General features: G+C 40.6%; 1 protein-coding gene across 11 annotated transcripts in view; it reads left to right on the top strand.

The window, feature by feature from the left end:
- Positions 1–27,858, top strand: part of KATNIP (katanin interacting protein) — a 56,714-nt gene that overhangs the window by 25,379 nt on the left and 3,477 nt on the right. For 9 of the 11 annotated variants that reach the window (XM_059861733.1, XM_059861732.1, XM_059861743.1 and 6 more), the window contains 13 exons: positions 1,220–2,111; positions 6,334–7,062; positions 7,836–8,044; positions 11,516–11,566; positions 11,654–11,717; positions 13,603–13,780; positions 16,111–16,276; positions 19,551–19,708; positions 19,995–20,059; positions 20,400–20,510; positions 22,289–22,428; positions 25,215–25,316; positions 25,966–26,126. In XM_059861733.1, the coding sequence (XP_059717716.1) occupies positions 1,220–2,111; positions 6,334–7,062; positions 7,836–8,044; positions 11,516–11,566; positions 11,654–11,717; positions 13,603–13,780; positions 16,111–16,276; positions 19,551–19,708; positions 19,995–20,059; positions 20,400–20,510; positions 22,289–22,428; positions 25,215–25,316; positions 25,966–26,126 (3,026 nt within the window). The remainder of the gene's footprint in view (positions 1–1,219; positions 2,112–6,333; positions 7,063–7,835; positions 8,045–11,515; positions 11,567–11,653; positions 11,718–13,602; positions 13,781–16,110; positions 16,277–19,550; positions 19,709–19,994; positions 20,060–20,399; positions 20,511–22,288; positions 22,429–25,214; positions 25,317–25,965; positions 26,127–27,858) is intronic. The other 2 variants (XM_059861741.1, XM_059861742.1) reach the window with 1 other exon arrangement.

Below are 27,858 nucleotides of genomic sequence, written 5' to 3' on the forward strand. Positions count from 1 at the left end.
CATTCCTGCACCCACTCCCCTCCTTCACCTGTAGCTTCCTTGTCATGTCTGCATCTTCTGCTTTTCCTTAGGGTGCATCCATATTGCATTTTATTTTGGCCTCAGAGATGTTATTATTGGGAAGGCAACAGGATGGAAGCTATGAAAACTTCTAAGGCTTAAACAGTGTGTGTTCAGGGGTGAAGAACCAGAGACTTTCATGCTTGGAAGGGAAGGAGTGATTGGTTTAGTCTGGGAGCAGAGGAAAATGAAAATCAGTATTCAAGGAGAACTGACAGGCTGGAAATGAGCAAGAGGGATGAAACTGAAACTTCTTACTTTCACAAAAAGCTTCTTAGTTTTCACAAAAAGAAGGAAAGAACAGAGAGTCTCTGAAAGACTCCATGAGATGGACAAGTTAGAGAACAGAATGGAGATGGATTGTGTCTCATCTTCTGTATTTTCTTTGAAGATAATGGTATTTTTGTCAAGAGGGAGAAAAGGTTATATTGAAATGGTGAAGAGAATAGAAAGAACATTAGTTCTAACTTCAATGGAATAAAAAAAAAATCAGGTGTTGGTGAGTGCCACAGAGAAGGAGAACACAGAGATAAAGTTGTGAGTGGCAGAATTGTGTCTGAGATGAAGGCCTGCTGTTTAAAAGGCTGGTTAAGTGTTGGAATAGGCTATCAAGGCAGATTAGTTGAAAACTGTTAAAACCAGATTTCCTCACAATGGTGTAGGTTATTTTATATTCTTCAGCAGAAAGAGATGGACTGGATGATTTTTTTTTCCAGCTCTGCATTTCTGTAACTCTGTAACTCTTTTTAACTCTGGTGCCTTTGATTTGGGTGGTTGTTCACTGTGGAACATGTAATGAAAGTGGTGAATCTTAGGGATGAAAAGCAAAATGTGCCTCTGGAATTTATATCCTGATCAAATATAATTGTACTTAATCTAGGCTTTTTCCCTGAAGCTTTTCTAAATAATCAAACCTTGTCAGACAAAGTGATAGCAGTGTCTAGCAGGGTTTCCTGTCCTTTAAAAAAATCTTATCTATTGCACAGTGTTTCTTAGTCATTTCAGCTTTAGATTAAAAAGCAGTCAGAAGCACATAGTGACACAGGGTTTAATTGTTTTCATCTGTCTGTTGATTAAGTGTTCAAATGTCAGAGTCCCAGAGCTGTGATATCTAATGCTTGAAAGCTTGACTGAAATCTTCCTACCTTTATTTTTGCAGGACCTTGATGTTGGAGCAAAGAAGGTGAAGCTGTATGTTGATGAGAATCTTGTATTTGATGGTGAATTAGAGAGAGGCTCTGGAGATCTCCTTGCTGACCAGAACACCACAATTGACCTTACAGATCACAAGCAAGATATCTCAGCCTCTCCCTCAGCTGAGAGGAAAGAAGGAAATGCACCTGCAGGTCCAGACAAGAAAACAGACCTACTTTTTAAATGCTCAGAATCAAACAATGCTTCACTGAACTGGACAGCTCTGCCAGAAGAAAATCTTCCTGAGCCTAAGATGAACTCAATCAGCTTTACAAAGAAAAATTTGTCTCAGTTAGAGGATGATCTAAAAGTGCCCCCATCTCAAGTTTGTATAAAGGATGCCAAAGAGGAGGAAGCAGCAGTTCCAGAGCACGTTCAGTCTGATGATGAGCTTTGTTTGAGTGAGCAAATGGAAAGGTTAACAGGAAGAAAACTGACTGATTCTGCAGGTGCAATTCCTTCTTGGTTACAGTCATCCTCCCAGGTGACACAGAATAATCAAGTCACTCCCAGTAGGCAGAAGCCTCTGTGGCTTGCTACAGAACAGAATTTCAACTCAAGGTTTCAAACACAGCCAGATGAAATCATGAAAAACTTCTCAAATCTGATAAATGAGGATGTCAAATGTCAGAGGCATGAACTGGGAGGACACAATAGTAGAAATGCAACTGGAGATGGGAGATCACAGATGCTGACCAGAAAAGATGCTGATGTGGACTTGGACATTTTTGACTCCCTTTCTAACAAAAACTGCTGCAGTTTGCAGTACCCTGTGAGTGGAAGGAGAAGTGTCATGTGTGGTAAAAAGCTGGGATTAAACACTACAAATCTTGGAGAAGATGATTCTGCTCTTAAAGGTAAGAGGTCACAATAGCAAGCTTAGTCCAAGTGCTGATGTCTTCTCCATTTTGCAGAGGCACACACTCATTTTAGGTGGAAGGGACCTCTTGAGATACCTGGAAGTTTAGACAGGGCATATTAGTTTGGCTATTTGTGATATTTTCCTCATGAGAATACTCAGTCTGTCTCCTACACCTGATATGAAACACTCTTCAGAAAAATTTACATTCTGATTTAGGGGCTTTTAATTTATTTGGAGCAGCTGGAAGATGAAATTTCAGTAAATTACATTCTAAAAATTGACAGTCCTGTAGACAGCAAATGTTTGCTAATATCAATTAAAATCTGCAGAGAGATAAAGAAGATTACAGCCCAAATTTGCAGAGTTTATTTGTGTAGCAGCTTTGTGTCTTTCTTGGTGAGAATAGATGCTCAATATATTTATTCAGAGTGAATGGAAAATTACCCTTATTTTTCTTCTCCACTCATAATTTTATAAACCTCTCCCTCAGACATCTGGCTTATTTATGAAGAATTTTCTAATAAATTTAGCTGTTGTCTGCTCTGTGCCGTTCATTATTCTTGTCCTCCTTTCCCAGACCTCCTGCTGGAGGTGGATCCAGCTTTGTGCAGTTGTGTTCTGCCTCTGGCAGGATCCAACAGTGTGTCCCCTGGGAACAGCAGGAGAACTGTGCAACTTCCCAAGTTCCCCTTTATCCCAACATCTGGCAATCCATAGCTAGGAAATTTCCAGGGCATGAGATATTTTTGTCTTTAACAAATGTAAATAACAGAAAAGTAGAATTTCTTGGCCACAAGTTTTTCTTTGGCTTTCACCCAGCTTGCCATTGCTTGGGATAAATGTTTGTCTTCCATTTTCAGTTTCAAGCCATGTCACTCTGACTCCTGGGGTTTGGACCCTTCATGCCCCTTCCCTGGCATTCTGTAATCCTTCAGCATTCAGTATCTTGTCTCAAATGAAGAGTTAATACAACAAGGACAACAAAATCCAGAGAATTGGAATAAGATGTTACAAAACTACAAATTGAAATTTTGGGGGTGATTGAACATCAGAACAATTCACATGAAAATCTATCTTGCTGTATATTGAATTTGGGTGTTTCCATGCAAGTAAGGGTTACAAGGGACAGAAAATGTACCTAAATGAAGGAGGGCCAGTTCAAATTCTACAGCAGGTAGTGCAGGGCTTTTTCAGACAAGGGTAAAATGGTTCTTTCTAAATTTAGAGTGTTTGAATTTTTCCTTGTCTGACCCTCTGTGGAGAAAACAGCAATTTCATCAGTGTATCTGAAGTTATACCTCAAAGAAGAGAAAAATAGGGAAGTTTGGAACAGGTGCCACCTGCTCTTCCCCCACCCCACTCCCTGCAGCCCATCTACTGTTTCACACATTTCACAGTATCTGTTACATGAAAACCTCCATGTTGTGAAAGTGTAAATAAATCCCACCTTGAGAAGTTCTGTTCAGTTGTGAAAATGGAGATAATTTAGGAATTTCAATGCAAACTACACGATGAGGGTTATAATTTTTTAATGTAAATTTTCTGTGATTTTGCTCAGAGCAGGTTGTCCTGTGGTGCTTAAAGCTCCCAATGTGTTTTAGTCCCTGCAGCCACCCAGCAGCTTTTGTTCTCTCTGCTGTGTGTGCAGGGTACAGCCATCTTCAAATGGAGCTGAGAGAGCTTTAACAACAGGAAAACCTTTTAAGTGTTTCCCTGAGAGGGCTGGATTTTAATTGGCCTGGGGCTGGGAGAAGGGCAGTGGAGGGTGGGACAAAAGGAAGGCTCAGAAGCTCCTGTGGATGTCCCAGCATGGCTTTGGTCACTAAATGCTTCACAAGAACAACAGGAATTAGTAACAGCACGTACAGGCTTGGCTGGAGTTAATGTTGCTATAAAAACATCAATTTTTCTTTGATAACCAGTTTAATGTGCAAAGGAAATGGTGGGAGCACACTGATAAAATTTGCAAATAACATATAATTTGGTTTATTATGAGTTAAGGAGATTGAAGAACTGCACAGAACGATGAACTTGAGGACTGGAGCAATGGAATGCAATTCAGTAGAATGCTTGCAGACTCATCTGGGGACTAATAACCAAAAATTAAGTTGTAAGCTGAGTAATCATCAATTGCAAATGACCAAAGAAGAGAAGACTCATGGTTGAGTAGCTGATGGCAGATTGTCTGAAATGCTGGTGTGAGCAGTGATTGGAGCAGTGCACTCCCAGGATAGATCAGCAGAGGCATTTTGGGCACTTGGGAAACCTCAATATCTCCACACAGGCACTTGGGAGACCTCACTTGGAAAACTGCAGCTCTGATCATCCATTTGCAGGAAAGCTGATTACCAAGTGGAACAGATACAGAGGAGAGCTTTTAGAATGATTTGGGAAATGAAGCATGTGATTGCAGCATGGAAATATGATTGCTTTTTATAACTGCAGGGAGTAAAAAAAGACATTAACACAACAGAGGGAGAAGAAAGGTGGTTTTTTTTCTATGTAGTCTTGCCCCAAAATGTAGTTTTCTAAAGTTTTGAGAGGAATTGTGTGTGGTGTGTGTGGCCATCAGAAGGTGAATTGGTGGTTCAGGACACTCCTGAACCCGCAGAGGAGTTGGATGTTTGAGGTGTCATTAATAAATAATGCATTTTAGATTCTTAAAAGAAAAAAGGCACACCCTGTAAAGCCTTCAGCCATTGGTGTCTGCTTTTGGGCCACCTCTGCTTTCCTTTCAGAGCTCCACTTCTCCTGTTACCACTCCTTAAAGTAGCTCACAAACTTTTTAAAATCTCCTTGCACTGCCCTAGTGGGGCTTCAGGATTGTAACCTCTGAACTGTTGAAAAGGGAAAAACCCTCCCAAACTAGGAAAATCAGCGGATGTTAAATGCTCTTCTGTACTCTGCTCATCCTGAAATTTTCAAGCTTTGACATTTTCAAGGGGTAAATATTTGTACAGTGCCTTGTCCAGGTGAATTGTGAGGCTCTGGGATGTATTGCTGGGCATCAGCCACCTCTTGGTAGTGGTGTGAGCAAGAAAGTGACTTAAAATGTCTGATGTCCTCTGAAATATGAACCTTTCCTTCCTGTCTGCATTCTCCTTGTGGTGTAAGCAGAAGTGCCAGCTTGGTCTCCAGCCTTTCATTCTGGAAGACAACCCTTTTCCAGGTAGTTTCCCATCTGCTTTAAAATGCTTAATTTTATCTCACGTGTCCCCACTGTAAGTGATTATTTACCATGGGTAGATTAGGAACATTGCCTCTTTCCAGTATTTCCAAAAACACAGAAAGTTAGTCTTGAGCAGTCTTTTGGGAAAATTTTGTTTTGCATTTCCCAGCAATTGGCATTTATTCTTGATAACCATTTGTTTTAGTATCCACCCAAGGACACTGTACAGAAGTAAAATCTGGCCCACGGGCCTGTAATTGTTCAGTACTTCACTTCCTTTTCTTCATTTATTTGAAGAAAATACATGAGTGACTGCTTTATTGAAAACCTTGGTTATTATCTGTTCTTAATTGTTTTGAGATGGAAATGAAGCAGTTCCCCAGTGCAGCCACAAGGAGAAGATGCTTTGCTCCCACTGGGCCCCTCTGATTTGCTGCCCTCCCATTGTTGCACTCCCATTGGATATCTTGTCATTATTCTCTTTCTACATCTCACACATGCTGAAAAATAAGAAAAATATTTGGACATTGCCTGCCTAGCATGCAATGCTCACCTCATCCTCCCTGCTTGCTGAACCTACTCCTTTTCCCACCACTTTTCTTTATATACCTGTGGCTCATTTTGAGAGGAAGAACCAGCTTTGCTCTGTAATGCCTTACATTAACCAGTTCAGTCATTTCCAGCTGTATGAAAGTCCTGCAGAAATGCAGAGGGATGATTTAAACTCCTGTGACAGCCACGCAATTTGTATTACTGAGCAAAAATCCCAATTTCTTTAAAGGCTGAGGCAAGAATTCACAGCCTCAAACTTAGTTGCAGTTTGTACCATGGCAGGAGTTCTGCTCCTCCATAGGTAAAAGTGATTTTGTTCATTGTGTTTGAGTGGGGAAGGGGAACTGGGACATGTGGCCTTTGTGACAGAAATGCAAAATAAAAGTGCTGCTGTCAGAATTTCCCAGTGAGGGACACGGCATCATTCTGCAAAGTCAGTGTTGGAGTGGTTTGCTCCCTGTTTGTACATTAAATGCCTTTGTAATGTTGTTTTCAGATGAAGACTTTCCCATCAAGGACGTAGCAACCTCTAGAATGAAGTGGTGCAGTGAGCAAGAACACACTCTGCAGGAGTCCTGGAACTCCTTGGTGAAATTTAATTATTCCCACCGTGGTCGGATCTCGAACATGGATTTTCAAGGGGATATTTTTGATGAGTTCCTCCATCAGCAGAAAATCACTCGGCCTGGAGAATATCAGAGAAAAGAGGGACTACAAACACTACCAAAGAAGCAAGAGGAAGAAAATTCTGTGGAGATCCAAGATGGAAGTGATTTTAAAATCCCAGTTTTACCTTATGGGCAGCACTTGGTGATAGACATCCGAACAACGTGGGGGGACAGACATTATGTTGGTCTGAATGGAATTGAAATTTTCAGTTCTAAAGGAGAGCCTGTTCAGATTGCAAAAATAACAGCTGAACCCCCTGACATAAATATTTTACCAGCATATGGAAATGATCCCAGGGTGGTAACCAACCTGATAGATGGGGTGAATCGGACCCAGGATGATATGCACCTCTGGCTGGCACCATTCACCCCTGGAAAAGCTCACTTTGTCTTTGTTGACTTTGTGGATTCCTGTCAGGTAGCCATGATTAGGATCTGGAATTACAATAAATCCCGAATCCACTCCTTCAGAGGTGTGAAAGACATCATCATGGTGCTGGATGAGCAGTGCATCTTTAAAGGAGAGATTGCCAAAGCCTCGGGAACCTTGTCTGGAGGTAGGCTATCATTTCTGATTTTCCTTGTGGAAAGAGCAGTACAATACAAACAAAATACATTTAGCTTGTTTGTTATCATTTTCCACTTCAAAGCAAGCTGGCACTTTGTCTGGTGTTTAATTTAAAAACATAATGCAAAGCCCATTAATGCATTCTTCACTGATACTGGGGATTTTAGCAGCATACAGAGCTAATCTCCATTTTTAACTCTGTCTTAGCAACCAGTCTGTGTTTCAATCCCATCAGATAGGCACTAGAAATTTCAGAGTTGCAGCTTTTTGCTTGTGTTCACATACATGGTCTTTTGGAAAAGGTGATTGAGAAGCTTTTTTTCCTATTTTCTTTTCTATGTATCTGAAATCTGACTGGATTCTCTAGTCAATTCTCTAATTTTCCATTGAATTTCCATTAGAGAAATGGAATTTCCTTTGAAATGAATGACCGTTAGTGAAACTGTCCAGAGAGTTTCTGGACAGCCCAAAAGCTTCAGGAGCAGATCCTGGTCTTTTGACAAGAGTTTCCATTAGAGTGTTAGAGAATCCATTAGAGAATTGAAATTCTCTAATTTTCCATCTGAATTCTCTAATTTTCCATTGGGCAGTATGAGTTTGAGAGTGACACACTAATTATAGCCATAGTCAGTATCAATTGGCCAAATATTATCTTTAAACACTGCTACAAATTAAATGCAAAGAAGGACCAAAAATCATCTTCCTCATTTTTTATTTTCTTTTTGCATTGTTTCTCCATTTAATTCTGTATGTTGCCTTCAGCTCCAGAGCACTTTGGGGATACCATATTGTTCACTACTGATGATGATATTCTTGAAGCCATTTACTACTATGATGAGACCTATGATGGAGAAATGGGAGAGTCCAGCTCCCTGAGATATGAGGAAGAGCTGAAGAGGCCAACAACAGCAGACAGGGAGGGAGATGAGAGACCTTTTACACAAGCAGGGTTGAGAACAGAGGAGCAACAGGTGGGGGCTTCAGTGTTTAAAACTCTATAAATGTCTGTTTGAAATATAGAAGTAATGGCCTCATTTCCAGGCTGGAATAGAACTGCAGAAGAACTAACACAATTAATACTATTTTAAAGATTTTTTTTTCACCAGATCAATAATTTATGCTGTTTTTTTAAAGCCCTAAAGGTCCTCCAAGTTGTGGTTTCCCTGATTAATTAATAAGCTTATTTCTTTACTTACTTGGGCAGAGACTAGGGGGAGTTCTTTATGATTTGGCTACTCCTGAAGGTTTCTGGTCTGTCAGTGATTTTTCCCACACAGCTACTCCTGTCATGTCCTCTCTGGCACTCCAAACCAAAGGTTTTTCCAGATTTTCCATATTGTTGGTTTCTTCCTCCACAAATCAAGGATGTTAAATGAGAAGGGTCTCTTCCTCTCAACCTTCCCCTTATTCTTCCTCTTTCTTTTTTTTCTTTTGACTAGCATCATCACAGATTTGGGTGCATTTTGCATCATACAGACTCCTCTTTTCTAGTCCATGCAGAAGGTATTTCCCTCCTTGGAGGAAGGCTGTATTTCCAAGCACTTGAGCTCTTTCTTGCCTTGTGCCATTCCAGCCCAGCAGTGCAGTGTCTGAGCAAAGATCCCACAGGATTTTCTCAAGATGGTGTGTGGCAGTCTTTGACCTGTTTTCCTTAAAATTTTCTGCTATCTCAGAATCTTCCTGAGCACCCTCTGTTGCATCAGTGAGGTTGTCTTTTTCTAGGGTTCACACTCTTGCTTGTGAGTGTGTCAGGAGATCCAAAGCTGAATCAATCCAAATTCAGGCTGCTCCAGCCAAGATCTTCCCAGGGATGTGTGGTTCCTAATGAGCCTCCTGTGGTTGCCAAACCTTCCCCTTCTGTCTTGTTCTCTTTTTCTTGTGGCTCACAAGACAAAAGAAGATTCAATGGTGTTGGAATCTGATCTCAGTGTTAAGACCATGAATCAGTGGCTTTAACCCTTGGACTTCTGCAGGAATTTTGATCCCATCTTTGCATGCAGTAGCTGAAGCTGCTCAGAACCTTGCACAGTGCAGGGTTTCATGAAGACAAAGTGAAGCTGACCTTTCTTTTCCTGATCACCTGTTTATTGTGAGCATTCAGCAGGACCTCTCCCATGGCAGAAGCTTGGCCCTGCACTGTCTGATCCTTGCTGAGACACAGGCCCTGCCTTTCATTTTGCTGCTCAGCTCTGATGCCTCCACACCCTGTTGTACCTCTGAAACTGCTGTGTCAGCAGGGGAATAACAAAAGCTGTTGTGACTGAGCCATTGATCTCCCTGTCACTGGGTGTTTGCTGGTACCATCAGGATTTTTGTAGGGGGATGTTTATGCTACCAGACTGATACAGATCTACTGCACAATTTGTCTTCCCCAGCCTATCATTGTCAGACCAGTATTGACCAGTTAGAGCATTGCTGTTGTTCATTCCCCTTTATTCCCTGTTCCACATTCAGTAGGTGAAATGGTGTGTTTTACTAAAAACTTTCCAAAAGCTCTTACAGAAGTGTCTTACTTTTCTGTCAGTTTAGCCCTGTCCATGAATTCAGGAATCCTTAACAGGTTGATTTTATAGCAGATCAGACCTGTGGCTACTGCACTTGATCCAGCTCTGGGGCCACTAGTGGCTGCTGAGAGAGAAAGAAAGAACAGCACAAACACAGAGTGCTGTTTCTCTGAAACACTCATTCAGCCCTTAGAAATGTGTCTCACAAGGACTTTTTAACTTAACCTCTGTGTTTAATATCCTGCCACAGATTTTTATTGGATTAATTCATCCACCATGTTTTTGAACCCACGTGCACTTTTAGAATTTACAGTGCTCCGTGGCAAATTTCCCAGCTGAACCTGCATGACACAAAGAACCTCCTCCTCTTTGTTGCTAGCTTCATTTATTGTTCTCTGGTTTTTGTGTTGGAAGAAACTAAACAATTATTCCCCACTCCCTTCTTCAAGCCACTCAAGAGATTTATACCCCTGTGTTAGTCTTCTAAATCTTTTCCAGAGTTGCTCCTAGGAAGGTGTTGAACAGTTGGTCAGGTGTAAGATCATGGTAATACTTTCTACTTTTTATTGCTTTTCCAATAACTCCTGCATTATGGTGGTGTTTTGTTTTAGCCATAAGAATCTAAGAACACAGGTAGGACAATCCACTAGCAGAAGTAGTTAAAATAGTAGAAAATGAGACCATATCTGAAAGAAAATATATTTGCCATCAGTGGAATGGAATCATCAGGAAGGGATCTGAGTAGATAAAGAGAGAAAAGAGGTGATAAGGTGCCTTGGCACAAATGGTTTATGCTCTGCTAGAGGGAGCATTATTTTGCAATCAGTAAACCCAGTGTCCAGGGGTTTTGATTTTCAGTAAAGTTGCAAATTTTAATTCCCAGGCTGGTGTTTTAGAATTGTTGTGAGGAACAGAACTGGCTTGTGAGAGAGGTTCCCCCAGTGGGAGGAATTTTCCACTGTGTAGGTTCTGTGGGTTTATTTCAGAGCCCATTTCTTGTTCAGCCTCACCTGAAAATCCTTGATTCCCCCAGGGACATTTGCTGCCACATGAAGGATATTGCAGTCTGGGAGCCCACGAGATCCTGGGGATCAGTGGTTAAATTGCAGGGATCTAATGGAACAAGGAGACAAGTGTTGACAAGTCTTTATTTATTTTACTTAGGCACAGTGTAGATCCATTTGATGTATTGTGGCTGACAGGAAGTTTATTTCTAATGATGAATTAAAGAGAAAGAGTCTGGACTTCTAATTTCCTGTTTGGCCTTTTGACTATTAATGAGGATTGAGCTGATGTTTATATAGAGCTACTTACAAAAATGCCAAGATTTCATTCTAATCTACTATTATTTATTTTGGAGCCAGTACTGGTATATGTGAAGTTAAGATTGTTTTCTCTGTTTTACATTTGTCCACAGAGAACTGAATTTGCCATTTTATCCCACTTACTCAGTGAAGTGAATTCTATCTGCAATCCTTTGCCATTTTTGTCTTTACTACCCTGATTGCCCCAGTGTGATCAGCAAATTTTGTCATCTGTTTCTTCACTTTTCTGAGCAGCATAGGCAATTTTTAATTAGCATTGCTAGAGCACAAGCACAAGCTTTTGGACAAGTTTGCTTGTTTGTTCTGCCTCTTAATTCCTGAGAAGAAATTGTGGTGGCACTCTCTGGTCTTGACTTCCTTCCAGATCCTTGTGTCTGCAACAGATTTGCAACATATTGCAAATACAGCATATTATCACTTGCTAATGGCAGTCAGCAGGGAAATAAGTGTTATTTAAGGATTTCAGCCTCTTTGAGAAGAGGTAGCTCACACTATGGAGTCTCCCATTTCACATTTCCATATACACTAAGCTAAAACCCTGCCCTAATAGTCTGGGCTTTCTAAGGACCCACCTGATATTCTACATTTGGGTCATGTTTTCCATTTTTTGCAGGACAGCCTGGGTGGAGAGGCAGAGGGGAGATTGATATACAAAAAGAAACAGGTACAAATATAACTTTTTTATAAATAAAGACTTTATAAGCAGCCAGTGTAAGTGTAATACTGAACCTGTTCCTTGATTTCTTTATAGGTTCAAGAGCCAGACCCTGTTTCTGAATGCATACCAAAGGAAACAGGAATATTTACTGGAAAATGTAAGTTCTTACATTTACTTCTTGCTTTACCAGCCTTCCCCCAGACATTTTATCAAGGATGATCTGATTTATCAGAGCTGTACAGCACTTTGTGACAGATGCCAGGTCTAGAATGAAGAAGAGAATTGAATATTTAAGGCAGAAGCTTTGTTTGCTATGGCATTTACAACATTATATTGTAACAGTTGGCTTTTAATCTCAGAAAAATAACATTAGCCATTTGCCTAGTCCCTGAATGGGATTTCTAATAGCTGTGTCCCTTACCCAGTAATTCTCTCCCAATCCTTTGTATTTGTGTAGACTGACTGAATTTTTTAGATTGGATTGACAATAGAAACCCTAGAGTAAAGCTAGATCAGAGTGTTATATCCCTGCTTAAGTACCTGATTTATTATCCTGTACCAAACCAGCTCTCTGTGGGCCTTTCAGCTGTTGCTCAGAGAGTTTCTGGGTAGTCCAAAAGCTTCAGGAGCAGTTCCTGGCCCTTTGACAAGAGTTTCCAGCAGGGTGTTAGGAAATTGTTTTCACCCTGAGAGCAATCCAACACTGCATTGAGAGGGTTTGGAATCTGCCAGCCCTGGGGACAGGAAAACATTCCCTGGATGAGCTCCTGAGAGCCTTGATGCTGGACTTGTTCTGAGCTTGGAGCTGGATTAGACCCCTCCAGAGGTTCCTTTTCCCTGTGTCATCCTCAGATTGGAACCCTAAACTCTGGGGAATACAAAATCTGTGTGAATGGCTGCTGCAGTGCAGCTTTGCACTGGGGAACAGACTGGTTCTGCTCCTGCCTGCTTGTACCCTGAGCACCTTTAGTCTCAGCACTGGCCTTTGGACTGGTATCTGCTGTCAGTGCAGCCAGAGCTCCAGATTTGTCAGCTGACAGCTGTTTATTTCTTTGTGTCCCTGCAAATGAATGAAATCTTGCTCCCAGTGAATCTCTCTGTGTATCAAGACTTGCTCTGGGTTTTTAGGGGTAACTGGGCTGGGTGGTTTAAGAGGTTTAATGCTTGTTTGTTTTACAAACATAAGTTATGACTGCTGGTGCTTCTTTAGACTTTACCCAACCTGATTATTTGTGGGCTTCTGTAGTGTGTGAAATGAAAGGTATTTTTAATTTGCAGGGATGGATTTTTGTGGAACCTGATCAGATTGGAATTTTACTTGTTATATCTGTACATGCTATTTCTGTCTTTTCAGTAAGGCATAAAACAGGTGGAACAGGAGATTCACATTCAGCTTTTTGTCCATCCAGCTTTTTTTTCCTGTTTATTTTCTGGAGATACAGCCTAATCAATATTTGTGTTTTTCACTGATGCTGTCCCATGAAAATGCTTCCATGTGTCCAGTTCTGATGTGAAGTAAATAACTTAAAAACATTAATAAACCAAGTTTTTTCTTTGCTTTAACTGTGAGTAGGTGTTTTCTAAAAATGTATGGATTTCTGAGAGGCTGGATTTAAATGAATCTACCCAGTCATTTAGCTGGTGAAAGATGATGGATAGACTTCAGACTAATGGGTCTTCTCTGCATCTGCATAATCACAAAATGTGTCATGTAGCTGCTAAAATGTGGCACTGGCTGGCTGGCAGGGTGCAGTCCCAGTAATGAGGCACTTGGGAACGTGCTTGTTCAGCAGTTGTGTAATTTCAAATGGAGAAGGTGTTGGTGGCACATTAAAGGGCTCTGACACAGATGAAAAGAAGCTGCTGTTACATGGAGGTGGACAAACAGAGCAGAAAAAATCCAATTCCAGCACATAAAGTGATTTAATCTATACAAAATATCCATGCTGCTAATCACTGGGATTTGCACTCATGTTTACATTGGCTCATCACTACAAACCAGTAACTTTACAGAGGCATGACATCTATATTCCTTTATGTAGGCCTGCAACTGAACTTCACCATGACCTGGGGAGACTCTCATTACCTGGGGCTCACAGGACTTGAAGTGATAGGAAAGGATGGTCAAGCATTAAAAATCAGTGCAGAACAGATTTCTGCTTCACCCCAAGACTTAAATGATCTTCCAGAGTGCACAGGAGATTCCAGAACATTAGAAAAGTAAGTAACCAAAGACTTGGGATGCATTTCGCATCAGATTTTCTGAAGCTGACACATTTCTATAAACTTATGTTAACACATGTTAATGTGAACATGATTTTTATCCCATCACTGCTCATTCTTGGAATTCACAGGCCATCCAGGAACAGCTTGTTGTAGAAACATGAATGAGATGTTTCCAAAAGATGGTGTTTGAGCTGGGAGATGAGAACATGCCTGGTTGGTATTTCTGCCAAGGACTTTCCAGGAAGGAATGTGGGTGTTCTGTAGCATCTGTCTATGCATATTGAGGGATATTTATGCAGGAGTTCTGGATAATTTCAAGGAAAAATTGCACGTTAGCAAAGAGTGAGGATGTGTTGTGGAATCGCACAAATAGGTGCCAATCTTTTGGCCAATTTGCAACACTTTTTTTTGGCAAATCTAATGAAGTTCTATTCATTGACAAGTATATTTTCTCAGATTAACTTGTGCCTCTAAATGGCAGCAGTATAGAAATGATAGGCTGTAGATCTGGAGAGGACTTGGCATTTTGGATGTTATTGAAGCTGCATCCTGTTGTTTCTGAGTCATCTCTCCATTTTAAAGGGTATTTTTGGTTGTAATCCTGTCTTGCTGGCATGTTTATGGGCTCTGACCAGGTTTATGAATTAGGACTTGTCTTTTCAAAGGCTCTGGAGTCTTCCTTAGGATGTTGTATTTATCTCCATGCACACTAACTCCATTTGTAATTTCTGCTAATGTGACTGATGCAGATATCAACCTTACTTGTGTGCAATTCCTTGTATGAAAATCCTGGATGAAAATCTCCTCTGTAGGCAGTTGCTGATCTAAGAAATCTTCCCATGCCGTCCCCTGTGATGAGCAGATTCTGCTGGGGGAGTCTCTCCAGACCTCACCCTGATGGACCCAGATGCAAAGAATTCATTTCCCTTTTTTGTTGGTGCCTTCTCCTCCCTGAATGCTCCTTTTGCAGCTTAGTGATATGTTGATCCTACAGAATTTCTGGCAAGATTTCTGCCCCTGATGTATTTGAGGAATTTTATTTATTGTATCTTTTGCTTGCTAGCCTTCAGACTCTTCTTCAGACTCTTTTTTTGGCCTGTGTGTATGCATTTAACCTTCCAGAGTTTATGAGTCTATCAATTGAGGGCTTTTTTCATCATGAATTTTGCTGAAAGATGGCCTGTAATAACTTTGTTTATCCTGCTACTGAGCCAGGCTGGCTTTGAGTTTTCAAGTCCTCCTTCTTTCTAACATCTTTCTTAGTGAGTGGCTTATATTTTTAATTTTTATTTTATTTTTTTACATTCTTGATTGTTTGGCTGGAGAACTTTTTTGGGCACAAGAAATAGAGGCTCTTTTGGCTCTTTGGATATTCCTGCAAGCATGTTGAATTTGAGTACATTGCAGTGCTCTCAACTGTGGCATTTGGAATAAGTCCCATGTACTATTCAAGACCAAATCAAGAATTATCTCTTCTCTCATGGACTCCCTAATCAGTTCCTCTGTGAAAGAGTCATTATTTAAATCTTTTTCTTTAAGGAATTGCCAAGTCTGGCACTCATTCTTCCATTAAACTTTTAAATAAATAGTAAGTATAAACTTACTTTTTTGGCAGCATACCAAAGTAATTACAGTGGAAAATTAATTCATATTCTCCTTTACTCCATCTTTGTATGGCACAGTTTGTGGTAGAAGAATATAATGTCAGAAAACAGCAGATTTAACTTGATTTAGTCAGCCTGAAGCCTGTGCTGCCATGAAAAGACATTGTCCTGCTGGTTGGAAGCTTTGTAAAATAGCAGGGATGTGGCTAATTGTGTCCACGAGGGATGGGAGCAATCCCAGGTCCTGCTCAGGGTTATCCAGCTGCCATCCAGCTCCTCCTCGAATCCAGCAGATTGTGTTGGCATAGAAACACCCTGCAGGGTGCCAGATCCACTGCTTTGGGAGTGGAGCTGCCTTCAGGAATTACATTGTGCCTGGCTCTGAGTTCTGCCTTCAGCCCCTTTGCTGCAAAGGCAGTTGAGCTTTCCTTTGCCTGTCCCTGTTCACACAGGGAAAACCTCAAGATTTTGCTGTTTTTCCCTAAGCAGACCCAACTAAAGAAAATACTGGGTTTTTTCCCTCCCTCCACTGCCTTCAATTCAATACCTGCATGCTATTTTTGCTGTTTTCTCTGCTTTTAATTGCATGTACAAGGGCAGGAGGAGCCCTGGAAGCTGGAAGTGGCATCTAGAATAAAATGAACCTTAGGAAAGTCCCTGCCTTTGATGAGAGAAGCCAGCTTTTCCCTTTGTGTAGCTAATGGACTTTTCTCTTTGTAGGTTAATAGATGGGACTAATATCACAGTGGAGGATGACCATATGTGGCTCATTCCCTTCTCTTTTGGAGAAGATCATCTGCTCACAATCCATTTTGATAAAACTGAGAGTATTGCAGGGCTTCGCTTTTGGAACTATAATAAATCTCCAGAGGATACCTACAGAGGGGTAAGTAAAAGAAAAGGAGCACTGCCAGCAAAAATATACAGCAGTGCATTGGGAAATTGGTACTGTGATGAATGAATATAGCTGCCTTAATGGAACACCATAAATCTTTCTAGATTGTCTGAGGCTGAATTTTGTGGCAGGTATAATGCATTCCTGTCTCCAAAAACAGCAGATAGTAAAAAAAGGAAAAAAAGCCAGAGATGCTTTAAAGAACTTTTCACAGCTGATTTTTCTAAGAGACACATACAATAGCACATATTATTTTCAGGATATATGATTCTGAACTGCTATCCTCTCAATATCTTGTATTTAGACCTACTGTATGATTCTGTATTTCCTGAAATGCTGGGAATGATATGAGGGAAACTTTTCCAAAAAAATTCTGTTTCGTTCAGGTTCAGAAGGCCACTCACTCAGTACTGGCTTTTCCAGGAAGAGTCTTTTGAAATATCAACATTTAATAAATGGAAAGTTGCCACCTTCAAGCAGTTTAGCAAAATTATTTTAGAATTAAAAATTATTTAGCTCAATTAAAGCTAAATAATTTTTAATTCTAAAATAATTGTTATAATTAATTTAGCTAAATAATTTTTAATTTTTAAATTTTACCTAATTTAGCTGAATAATAATAATATAGATAAAATTAACATAAATCCTCTCTTATTTGAAAATTGCCTGCTTTATATATTTTTTTCATACTAAATTGTTGGGATTTCCAATTGACACCTGATGGAGATAATTTTGTACCTTTTCACTTTGAGTTTGGCTCCTTCCCCTGCTGTACTTACACATGTCATGATAACACTTGTAATGATAATTAGAACTAAATGGAGGTTGTTGCTCATTGCCCAGAAAGTTTAGGAATCCACCTGTCCCCAGATTTTCCACCCCAAAAGGCAACTGTTGCATTCTCAATTCCAAATTCAGGCTATAAATAAGAACAAAAATGTTGGCACATATTTAACTGGAGAAAGGACAAAAAAGATCTTTATTAAATCCCAGAGATTTGAGCAGAGGGCCTCTGATTTTGTGCTCCATCACATTTGCTCAGCATGTTTGACACATGGGAGGGTTCTGGAGCATTTTGAGCATTACCATCTAAACATACAAGTGAAGGCTTTTAGTGGCATTTGTGTCCTGATTTCAGCTGGGATAGAGTTAATTTTCTTGCCAGGAGCTGTGTTTTGGATTTAGGGTGATAATAATGTTGGTAACTTAGTGATATTTTAGTTGCTGCTGAGCAGTGCTTATTAAATCTCTAAAATCTAACATGGAATTTGGTCTCTGGAGGCCAAATTAATTTAAAAAAATAAAGAAGAAAGGTGTATTTTTAGCAGTTTACTTGGTTAGGTAGGAAAAAGAAGTGAGTCTGATACCTGCATGAATACTGAAAGTCCCATGAGAGTTAGTGGATACCACTTAAAGGAGGAGCCCATACCTGCAGTCTTGGAGAAGGCTAAAATAAATTATTTGGAAAACAAAAGATGCAAGGTCCACTGGGCCACAGGAAAGGAGGTTTTAGGCTGTAAACCCAGGGCATCCTGACATCTGTCTCTTGAAGTATTGCTGCTCCTTCTAGGAGCCAGTCCCTGGGTGTGAGATGGGATGATTTGTTAGGCAGCTGCAGGCTGGGGGATTCTATTCACAGCTTTAGTGTGAGAGGGTAATGGCAGTGACTGTCACAATGAAGGCTTGGGTGCTATTTGCAGCTCTGTGAAAAATCACCTTGTGAGAGCTTTGTTATGCCATTTGTAAAATGCAATATGTGACGGCTGAGTGCCTCCTCAGATGATGAGAATTACTTAGAAATGAGGGCTGTAAAGGGCACATAAATATAAGCAGCTGTGGTATAATAGGTAAGATTCCATCTCTGACTCTCCAGACTCGCCATTCACTGCGTGTTTCCGTTTAGGAAAGGGGATTTCAGTGGGTTTCTCACTTCCTCTCCTTAGCCTGGCAGACTTATTCAGCTGGAAAACAGCATGCAGAAGAGTTTCTCATATGAAAAAGATGTTTCCTTTATTTGATCCCAAGTGTATTGAAGATGAAGCCAGAAATAGTTATTTCTCCACACTTGGTAGTCATACAAACATTCCCTCCTAATTAATCTTCATGGAAATTAACTGAGCCCCTCCTCCAGTCTAGCACAAACTGGTACTTGGTGAGAGACCCAGGGCAGTAAATGCTGCTTGTGATGAACATTAAGTTTTACTTAACAAATTAGAGAGCAAGGTGCAGTGATTAATTGTTGGAGCCTGGTTGAATTGTTCTGCACCTGGGATCATGGATGCAGCTCCACATGGTGCTGCTGGGGGAGGGTGAAGGGGCCAGGGCTCCTGCACCACCTGAATAAATGTGCCTGAATTATTCACTTTAATCTCCAGAGGTTGGATGAGGTGTGCTTGCATCTCTGAGGTGGCCACAGCTCAATTGTCTCTGCCTGGTACAGGCACCTTTTCTTTATTCATATGCCCTGAGGTTACACACAGCACTGCTTGGCAGAGGACTTTGTATGATCCTGGAGAAATCCAAGTGCCACCTGCCACAAAGATAAATAGAACTGCTGAAACACAGCCTGCTGTAAATGCAACAGAAACACCAAAGTCTGCTCTGCAGAGAGCAGCAGGCTGTGGGATTTCTGGAAGGGTCCCCCAGCCAGGCTGGGCAGTCCCAGCTGCCTTAGCAGAGCATTCAGGTGCATGATGGCTCCTCACATTCCCTTTGTGCCATGGGCTGACTTGAGAGCTTCCCATTCTCTTCATGTGTGTAAATATTGCTGCAGGCTCAGGAATCAGAGGATTGTTTAGGTTGGGAAAGAGCTGTAAGGTCAGCATGTCAAACTGCAAACCTCACAGTGCCAAGGCCAGCACTGACCCATGTCCCCAGGTGCCTCATCTACACCTCTGAAATCCCTCCAGGAATGGGATCTCCACTTCCCTGGGCAGCCTGTGCCAATGCTGGAGCACTCTAGGAAGAAGGGAGGCTTCAGTTTGTTGAGATCTAGTGCCATGCAGTAATTCAAGGATCTGTCAATACCTTTTTTTTAGTACTTCCCCCCAAATCCTCACCTCTGCCATCCCCATCAATGTCACTGATGAGATGGACACTATGGATTGCAGCATTCTTTTGCCTAAGGAAGTCTAGAGGAATGAAATAAATACAGCTAAGTGAAATTATTTCAGTCTCTGAAGTGAATGGAATTGTTTGCAATTATTTTAATGGAAGTCATGTCATGGAATATCAGGTAATCTGATATTTTGCTCTTTTAAACCAGGCTAAGGTGGTCCATGTGCTGCTGGATGGGCACAGCATCTCCCCCCTGGAGGGCTTCCTTATCCGCAAGGGACCAGGCAACTGCCACTTTGACTTTGCTCAAGAGATTCTCTTTCTGGACTATCTACAGCCCCAGCCAGCTCCTAAAGTACACAGGAGGTAAAACAGAATGTCTTTGTTGTCTGAACCATAGGGTTTCTCTTCACTCCAACAGTGTCATTTCACATTCCCTGTTGGAGCTGCCTGGGTGAGGCTCCTGGATGAAAACATAGAGCACTTAGAGCAGAGCTTGGTTTTAACCCTGAGCTCTGAGGGGACTCTGCTCCAGCATCACAGGTGGAGGTGTTGGGGTGGTGTCTTTGGAGGTTTAATTCTTTGGGTTTGTTCTTTTCTGAATTAAAAGGGTACATAAAAAATCTGGTTTGCCTTGTATTTTTTTTGGCAGGAATGGTTCAAGGACACTGGAACAAGCCAGTATGGACTATGAAGCACCATTAATGCCCTGTGGTTGTATCCTCCCTTGTCATTTGGAATATTTTAGAGTTACATACCATGGTTAGGAGTCCTGAGCTTTGTAAATCCAACAATTTTGGGTGATTTAAGGTATTAACAAGATACCAAGAATATGAGAAAGGCTTCCATAAAGTATGGCTTAAGGATAAATCAGTGAAACATCATATATGAATATGTGGCCTGTTCTCAGATCCTCTGGTAGCTTTCTCTCCTGAACTGCAAGTAAGAGTGTCTGACATTGTGGGCTGCACAATAACTTTTCAAACTGCAGATTAAACAGTCTGTTAGGACACAGCTTTTGTACTGAGATTTTCCTTAATAGCCTTTTGCTTTTTAGTTATTTTCCAGTTCCAGCTCCTGACGAGTTGGGGTGATCCCTACTACATTGGTTTGAATGGGCTGGAGCTGTTCAATGAGCACGGAGAGCAAATCCTACTGACTGAAAACAGTATCCTTTGCACACCAAGCACCCCTGGCCCTGCTGATGCACTTTACCCCCTGGCAAATTGTCCCAGGGCATCACTGCACATTGCCAGCTTGTCCTATGGCATTAACTTGGTTTCTGATTCTCTGTGTTTTGGTGATGAACCTCTTTTCCATATGTTTTATGGATTCTGTATGTTTCCAAAATGTTTTTTCTCTCAATGGGATGCACCAACAAAGCAGGACAAAGTAAGGGAAGGCTTAGGAAGGGTGTGGTATTTTCTGCTCTTGACATTTCTTCTGTGGTGGGGAAGGACCAGAAAGTTTGCTGAGCTATAAATTCATAAGAAAAGATTGAGTTCAGTGTGCTTTTTTTTATGGAATCTTTCATTGTGCCTCAAGAAAGAAATTTTTCATAACTCTCGTTCTGGAGATTTGAGCTATTCTAGACACCCAATGCAGTGATGAAGATCAGGGCTGAGAGTTTGAATTTAATTCAGAGTTCCCTGGATATCCAGCAGAGGGAATGAGGGGCGTGTTGGGAAGATTGATGTTCATCAAGGTTGCACTTTGTGCTCTGTACCAGCTAAAGTCTTCTAGGAGCTGAAAGCTTCATACCCAACATACAGCTAACATAGTTCAGGTACATGGAAGGAATATTTCTTAGCCTCCTGGAAAGAATAAATAGCACAAATGCTGCAGGAATTGTTTGTCTCTAAGGATCCTCCCTGCCTAATAAATAGGGAATTCCATGAAATAAAGGCTTTCTCCCTAGTGCTGTTTTGATTTGTATCTTGTATGATGCACCCTGAACTTGAAACCTTTATAATGGACAAGAAACATTTTGAAATTGAGAAGTGGTAACATATTGTCTTTAAGACCCAGGGATCTTTAACTGACCTGGTACAGCTCTACAGTGCAAAACAGTGCCAGGTAAAGAACCCTCAGCTCCTTTTGAGTGTTCACCTTTCCTGCCTGTGCAGTTGTGTATGGGATGTATTAGGACCCCAAAAGAGCATATTTGTCTTAGTGCAATATTTAATGTGATAATTCACAACTGAATCAAGCTTTTCTTAAACACTTGAGGCATTGCTGTGTCATTCCTTCAATTCTTTGTGAATACTTATAGACTTCTAGAAAGCAGGACAGGGGAAAGTAATGTCCCTCAAACTGGATTGCTCAGGATTCATAATTCTGAAGGCAGTGCCATCCATCCACATTTCTTTGCATGTCTTTAACATTCATATATGTTTTTAATGTAAATGTTCTCTTACAGAGAAAATCTGGTTGCCTGTTCAATAGGGCTTTAATCTTTCCCTCTCAAAGAAATGAAAAAAGGTTTTATTACAGTTACTGATTTTTACCACAAACCTTGACAAACTCAAGGAAAACCTAGTCTGACTGATGACTGCCTCCTGCAAAGACACTCTTCTTGAGATAGGTTTTATATGAGGGATTTGCACAAGTTTATGATAAAAATATGGGACTTTGTCACCAAAAAGCTGGGAAGTGCCCATTCCTGCTAATGGAACTTTATTGATGAAGTCATAAGTACATATTTGAGAATAAATTAAATGCAGCTAGTTACTTGATTCCTATTTTAAAAATAAATTGGAATGCCAGAATATCTAAGGGTTGTCCTGCTTTTAAATATGTGCTCCAAGTTCCTCAGCTATGCAGTCCTGGGAGTACTGCTGTAGTGGTGAAAACTCATTCAAGGAGTTGGGAACAGCATAGACTGGTAAATATGGTATTTCTGAAATATCCATTTTTAGGTTATTTATGCTTAAAGTTTTTTTTCAGATATTGCTGCTTTTCCAGATAGTGTCAACATTTTAGATGATGTATCTGGAGACATCCGGACTCCAGACAAGCTGATTGACAGAGTGAATGACACCACTGATGGCAGGCACATGTGGCTGGCACCAGTTCTTCCTGGTTTGGTACATTTTCCCTTTTTATTCTGTTTTAGTCATGTGTGTGGATGGAACTGGAAGCATGGAGGAAAGGGGAAGCATACAGAATTCATAGCTAAATTTGATTTTAGTAACAGATGCTAAATCATGTTTTTTAGAAGTTGTTTTTATTGCAGCCACTCTGCACAGCACAGACGGCAGCAATGGAGGTTTCCCAGGTTTGTAATTTCCTCTCTCCATGGGACAACAGCAGAAGATTTTCCAGAGATGGTTTTTGAGTCACTGTGACAAAGATACTGATGAAGGAGTTCATATAAACCCCTTTCTGGTGCTTTTCAGTTCAGTTTTACAAAATACAATGAATGTTGTTCCAGCAGTGAGAAATTCTTTTTTAATCTCATTATCTATGTTGAATTCAAATTTGTAGATTAGGGATGGCAGACTTAGTGTTTCATGTCCTGAGGCCACAGATGATTCAGCCCTTTTAGAAGTCCCATGTTTAATAGCTATCAAAATATCAAAAATCTAAACAGGAAAAGTAGATCAACTTAGATGATTTCTGACCTTGTTTTGGGAAAGGACATTTTTTAGGGACCTGTAATGGACATAATTAAGGTGGTTTTATTTCTTGTAAGATAATAGATTTAGAAAAAAAACAAAGTATAAACCTGACATGTGGTAAGTTATTCCCTTAATGAGTTGGTGAACTCCTCACTCTAGATGTTGCAGTTATTAATTAGAATATTAAAAGTAAGGAATTGTTAATTTATATCATGATGTGTTGTAATGAAGGGCTATAATTAAGGTAAAGCTTTCAAGTATACTTGGGAATAGTGAGTGCTTGCATTTCCTAGGGGAGTGGAAGGTCTGTGTGATGCTTGAGGCTCCTGCTGTGTAGATCCCAGATCCTGAATCCTGGCAATTTGATGGGATGCTCAGATGTCTCTTATAAGAGGATGACTGATTGATTTGACAACCATCTGAGTGTGCTCATGTCCTTACAAAAGACATGCTTGCAGAGGCTCTTTCACTTGGGAAAAAGGAAAATAACAGGCACTGGAATTCTCTCTCTTTGTGTTGTTCTGCCTGACACCAAAGTACTGCACAAGAGCACAAAATACCAGCATTAAAGGGTAAATTGATAATGTGTGAAGTGCAGGAGGCAGAAGGCATTTAATGGTGTTTTCTGTCCTTGAACTGTAGCAAATTACACCTCTGTAAGATCCACAGAGTACTTTTCCCTCCTCCCTGTCCCTGGGATGGTGGTTGAGCTGGGAGGTGCTGGCTGGAGCAATAAGCTATTGATGCTCATCCTCTGGAGCTGGGCTGCTGAACCAGAGCTTGTGACTGCTCCCATCCTCAGTGCAGGCTGCCTGGAAAGCTGCTTTAACTCTTTGATGTGTTGGAAGCTTCTAAGGCTTGAAGGGAATTGGTATTACAGCCTTTCTTTTCCTTCCTCAATGCCTTTTCCTTTTTAACTCTGAAAGTGGTTTCCTGTTTTTTTGCATTCATTTCTTCCATAAGCAGATTTTGAATTATTTGTTCTCCTGTTACTGATTGTCATTTTATTCCTTTGTTTGAATGGATTTTTAATCAAATATATCATTTGCTGTGGGATTAACAGTTGTTGTTGGAGACAATGCTCCAGTTGTTTCATGGAAAATCACAGATGCAAACATTTCTATTGATCCAATCTACCTTTCTTTCTTCAGTAAAAAAAGCCCCCAAAAACCAGCATAATGATTTAATATAACCTACAGTATCTTCTCTAGTACATCAAAGGATTAAAACTTCAGAGGATGCTAAAGATGAAGCTTAAGATATGTTGATCTGAAGTTGATATAGTGGCTCATAAAAGGAAAAGCATGGAATTAACTGTAACAGGCAAGATTGGTTTCCTGCCTGCCTAATCTTTGGTCTTAACATCTTGACATTAACGTCACTGAAAGGCAGATGAATAATACCTCCAGCAGTAATTGTTTAGCAAGCATCTGGAGGATTGTCTCTAAATTCCTGGTAGTATAACTCACACAAAAAAATGCAAAATTTCTGCAATAGCTTTCAGGGCATACAGGGGAGATTTTAGTCTTGCAAATAGAAAGGTGGATTCCCTTCATAGTTGGTAGAAAGAGATGGAATGGAATGGAGTAAAATCATGGATTCATAGAGTGGTTTGGGTTGGAAGGGACCTTAAAGCCCATCCAGTTCCACCCCCTGCCATGGGCAAGGGCACCTTCCACCATCCCAGGTGGCTCCAAGCCCTGTCCAGCCTGGCCTTGGACACTCCCAGGGATCCAGGGGCAGCCACAGCTTCTCTGGGCACCCTGTGCCAGGGCCTCAGCACTCTTCCAGGGAAGAATTCCCTCCCAGTATGCCATCCATCCCAGCCCTCTGGCAGTGGGAAGCCATTCCCTATGTCCTGGCACTCCATCCCTTGGAAATTGTCTCTCTGTGCAGAATAGAACAGAACAGAAGAGGCACCAGCTTGTCTTACCCCTAAGGACATGTCTGTATTTGGTTTATGAAATACTCATTAAAAGTGTCTCTCTCCCCCTCCTCCAGTTTCCAGGCAGTCCAGGATGACAAGAATGCTCCAGATCTCATCTTCTGTGCTTTTGAGAGCAGCTGTGGGGTAGAGCCAACATCTGGGAATTATCAGCAGGGATGATAGCTGAACTCCCATCCTCAGCATCAGTTATCTCTCCTCCAGCTATATTTCTTTAACTATGAGCCTCTTTTGATGTAACATGCATGAGAATTCAATTTCTTTGGGGACTTGGTGCTGTTAAATATAAATTAATTCTCTTTTGCAGGTGAATAGGGTATATGTCATTTTTGATGTACCTACCACTGTGTCAATGATCAAGTTGTGGAATTATGCCAAGACACCTCAGAGAGGTGTGAAGGAGTTTGGTGTAAGTAATTTTCCTGTGCATTTTGTCTCTCCTGGTGAGTCAGCTGCCTCTGTTCTGAATGTGTTCTCTCAGTTTGTTGGAGTGTGATTCCATGTAATCTCAAAGCATGGGATTCATCTCATTTAACTCTGCATTTAATATTAAAATGACTAATCTGTGCCAGTCATCTGTCCTCCCTTTTTTTGTCCAGGGAAAGAAAACTTTATCTGATTTTTGTCTTAAATAATTGTCTTAAGACAGGATAACACTTGCCTTTTTCCACTGACTGTAGAGTAGGCCTGGAAGACTAGTTTGAACCTCAAACCCAAGTTTTAGACAGCTGAAGTGAGGTGAGATTCATTAATTCCTAGATTTAAGAGTGATTCACTCCAATGAATAGAATGGCAATTATGTAAAACACGAAATACATTTTTAATTACCTACTTGAAAGCTGCATTAAAAAACATCAGTGACAAGATAAAAAACTTAGGGAGGAAAAAAAATCAAACTCCAGCAGCAAATAGAGAGAGATGGAAGTTTTAAGGGACAGAAGCTAAATTAATGACTGGATTTGTGAAACAAATAGGGCAAAATGCTTTTTAGAGACAACTGCTGAAAGCAAGGCCTGATTTCTCGATGGAGTTTTGGTTTATTTCTTCAATGTTTGTAGCTCCTGGTCGATGATTTGCTGGTGTACAATGGGATTCTGGACATGGTGAGCCATGTGGTGTCTGGCATCCTCCCCACATGTGACCCCATGGTGCCCTACCACACCATCCTGTTCACGGATGATGAGAGGATTTGCCACCAGGAGAGGAGAACTGTTATCAGGTATGGGGCTGGGGCTGGCTTGGGACAAAGAATCTTGCCTTTAAAACCTGGTTTGATGTTACTGATGTCAGCAGTGTGTGTATTGCTGAGGAAAATTCCCTTCCAGAGCATCCCTGGCCTCACTTAAGGAGGGATAAAGAGATTTTTAGATATGAGGACCAAATTACCAGCTTTGTTTGCAAGCATCTTTTAGCACTTCCTGGTGTTCATGATTTATATTTACATCTGTTTTCATGAAAGCCTGTGAACACAAATAAAAAATTTAGGCTTCCTTAGAGAAGGATTAATAAATCCCAATGTTATTACATAGAGGGGGAAAAAAATAGAAAGTTCATGGAAAAAACCAAGCATCAAAATTAAAGAAAATAAACTCCTCTGATTTGACACAAATGCTAATTAAGAAGGCAGAATTCTACTATTTTATGAACAGTCTAAAATAATGAACTTCTAAAATGAGAAATGAATTGCATTTGGGGGAATGATGCTTTAAAACCACTAAGTTGGCAATCTCATGGAGAATGTGATGAAATGCAGTGAAAAATGCACTTACTTTTAGAAGGTCAGGATTGGTAGGGTCTAAAAAACAGTCCCTGGCAAGGAAAGTAAAGATTTGAAAGAATAATTTATTTTAAATGAGATTGAAAAGTGAAAAAATGAAAGCTTATAGAAATGAACACTTTCTTGCATGTTGGACAGCTGACAAATAGAGTGCTTTGCACATGCATCACTTGGGGAAAAAAGGCAACTTTTGCATGGATAAACGGTGTGTGATTCCCCCAGAAGGATATTCAAACATTTAGAAATAAGCAGAAGGAACATGAGATGCTCTGAATAAAGACAGAAGTTCCCATTTGCCTGCAGGGTTTGTTTTCTTGTGTTTCTTGAAGCATTGGCTGTTGGCCACTGCTCCTGTCAGAGGTTAAATAAATGATTATTGTTTGGATGTGTTGTGTTGGACTCGTGGTTTTGTGTGAGTGGCTGTGTTGTCATGGTAAAACTTGGAGGTGAGCTATTTCTCCAAGTGAAAAAGTCACTGAAATGAAAATGCCTTGAGGAAATGAAAGTTTTGAGAAAATTTGCAGTGGGACAGAAAAAGGAGCAAGATGGGAAACGAAGCTTTGCTTTCCTCAGCTTCAGATCTTTCTACGAGTAAAATTATTTTACTGAAAGCAGGGAATCACCAGCTGTAATCACAGATCTTTTTTACATAACTTCCTTTGCACATATTTATAAGACATGTGTCCTTTGATCTACTTTAAAGAGGAGTTTTTGGGGTCACAGACACTGCATGGTCTCTTTTCCAGTCGAGAACATGCTGAGCCTCTTCTCCTCCAGACTCCTGTGCAGTTTTCTTGCTCTTTCTTCCCAGCCTGGTCTGCAATCATCTTTTTTCTTTTTTTCACCTCCCACCCTGCTAAAACACAGGGTACTCCAGCAGCAATGGAAGGCATGCTGGATAATATCCCTTCATTTTCAAAATGCTCTGGGGCTTTTGGATGCTGTTGCTTGTGATGTTGGCTTGTTTTATGAACCTGAACTTCAGTCTGATATTATCATCACTAGTTTAAGTTTTGGTTTGCTTCAGTATTGGCTCTCCTGCTTCACTCTGACAGTTTGAGGGACATTATGTTTTTCTTCAGAAATAGAAACCCATTTTGTGCAGTATTTGGAGAGAAAATAAAAAATACACTTCTTTTATTGCAGAGGTACAAATGGGGTTTTTTTATCTATG

Source organism: Haemorhous mexicanus, chromosome 17, assembly GCF_027477595.1.
Source record: "Haemorhous mexicanus isolate bHaeMex1 chromosome 17, bHaeMex1.pri, whole genome shotgun sequence".
In the NCBI taxonomy this organism is placed as follows: Eukaryota; Metazoa; Chordata; class Aves; order Passeriformes; family Fringillidae; genus Haemorhous; species Haemorhous mexicanus.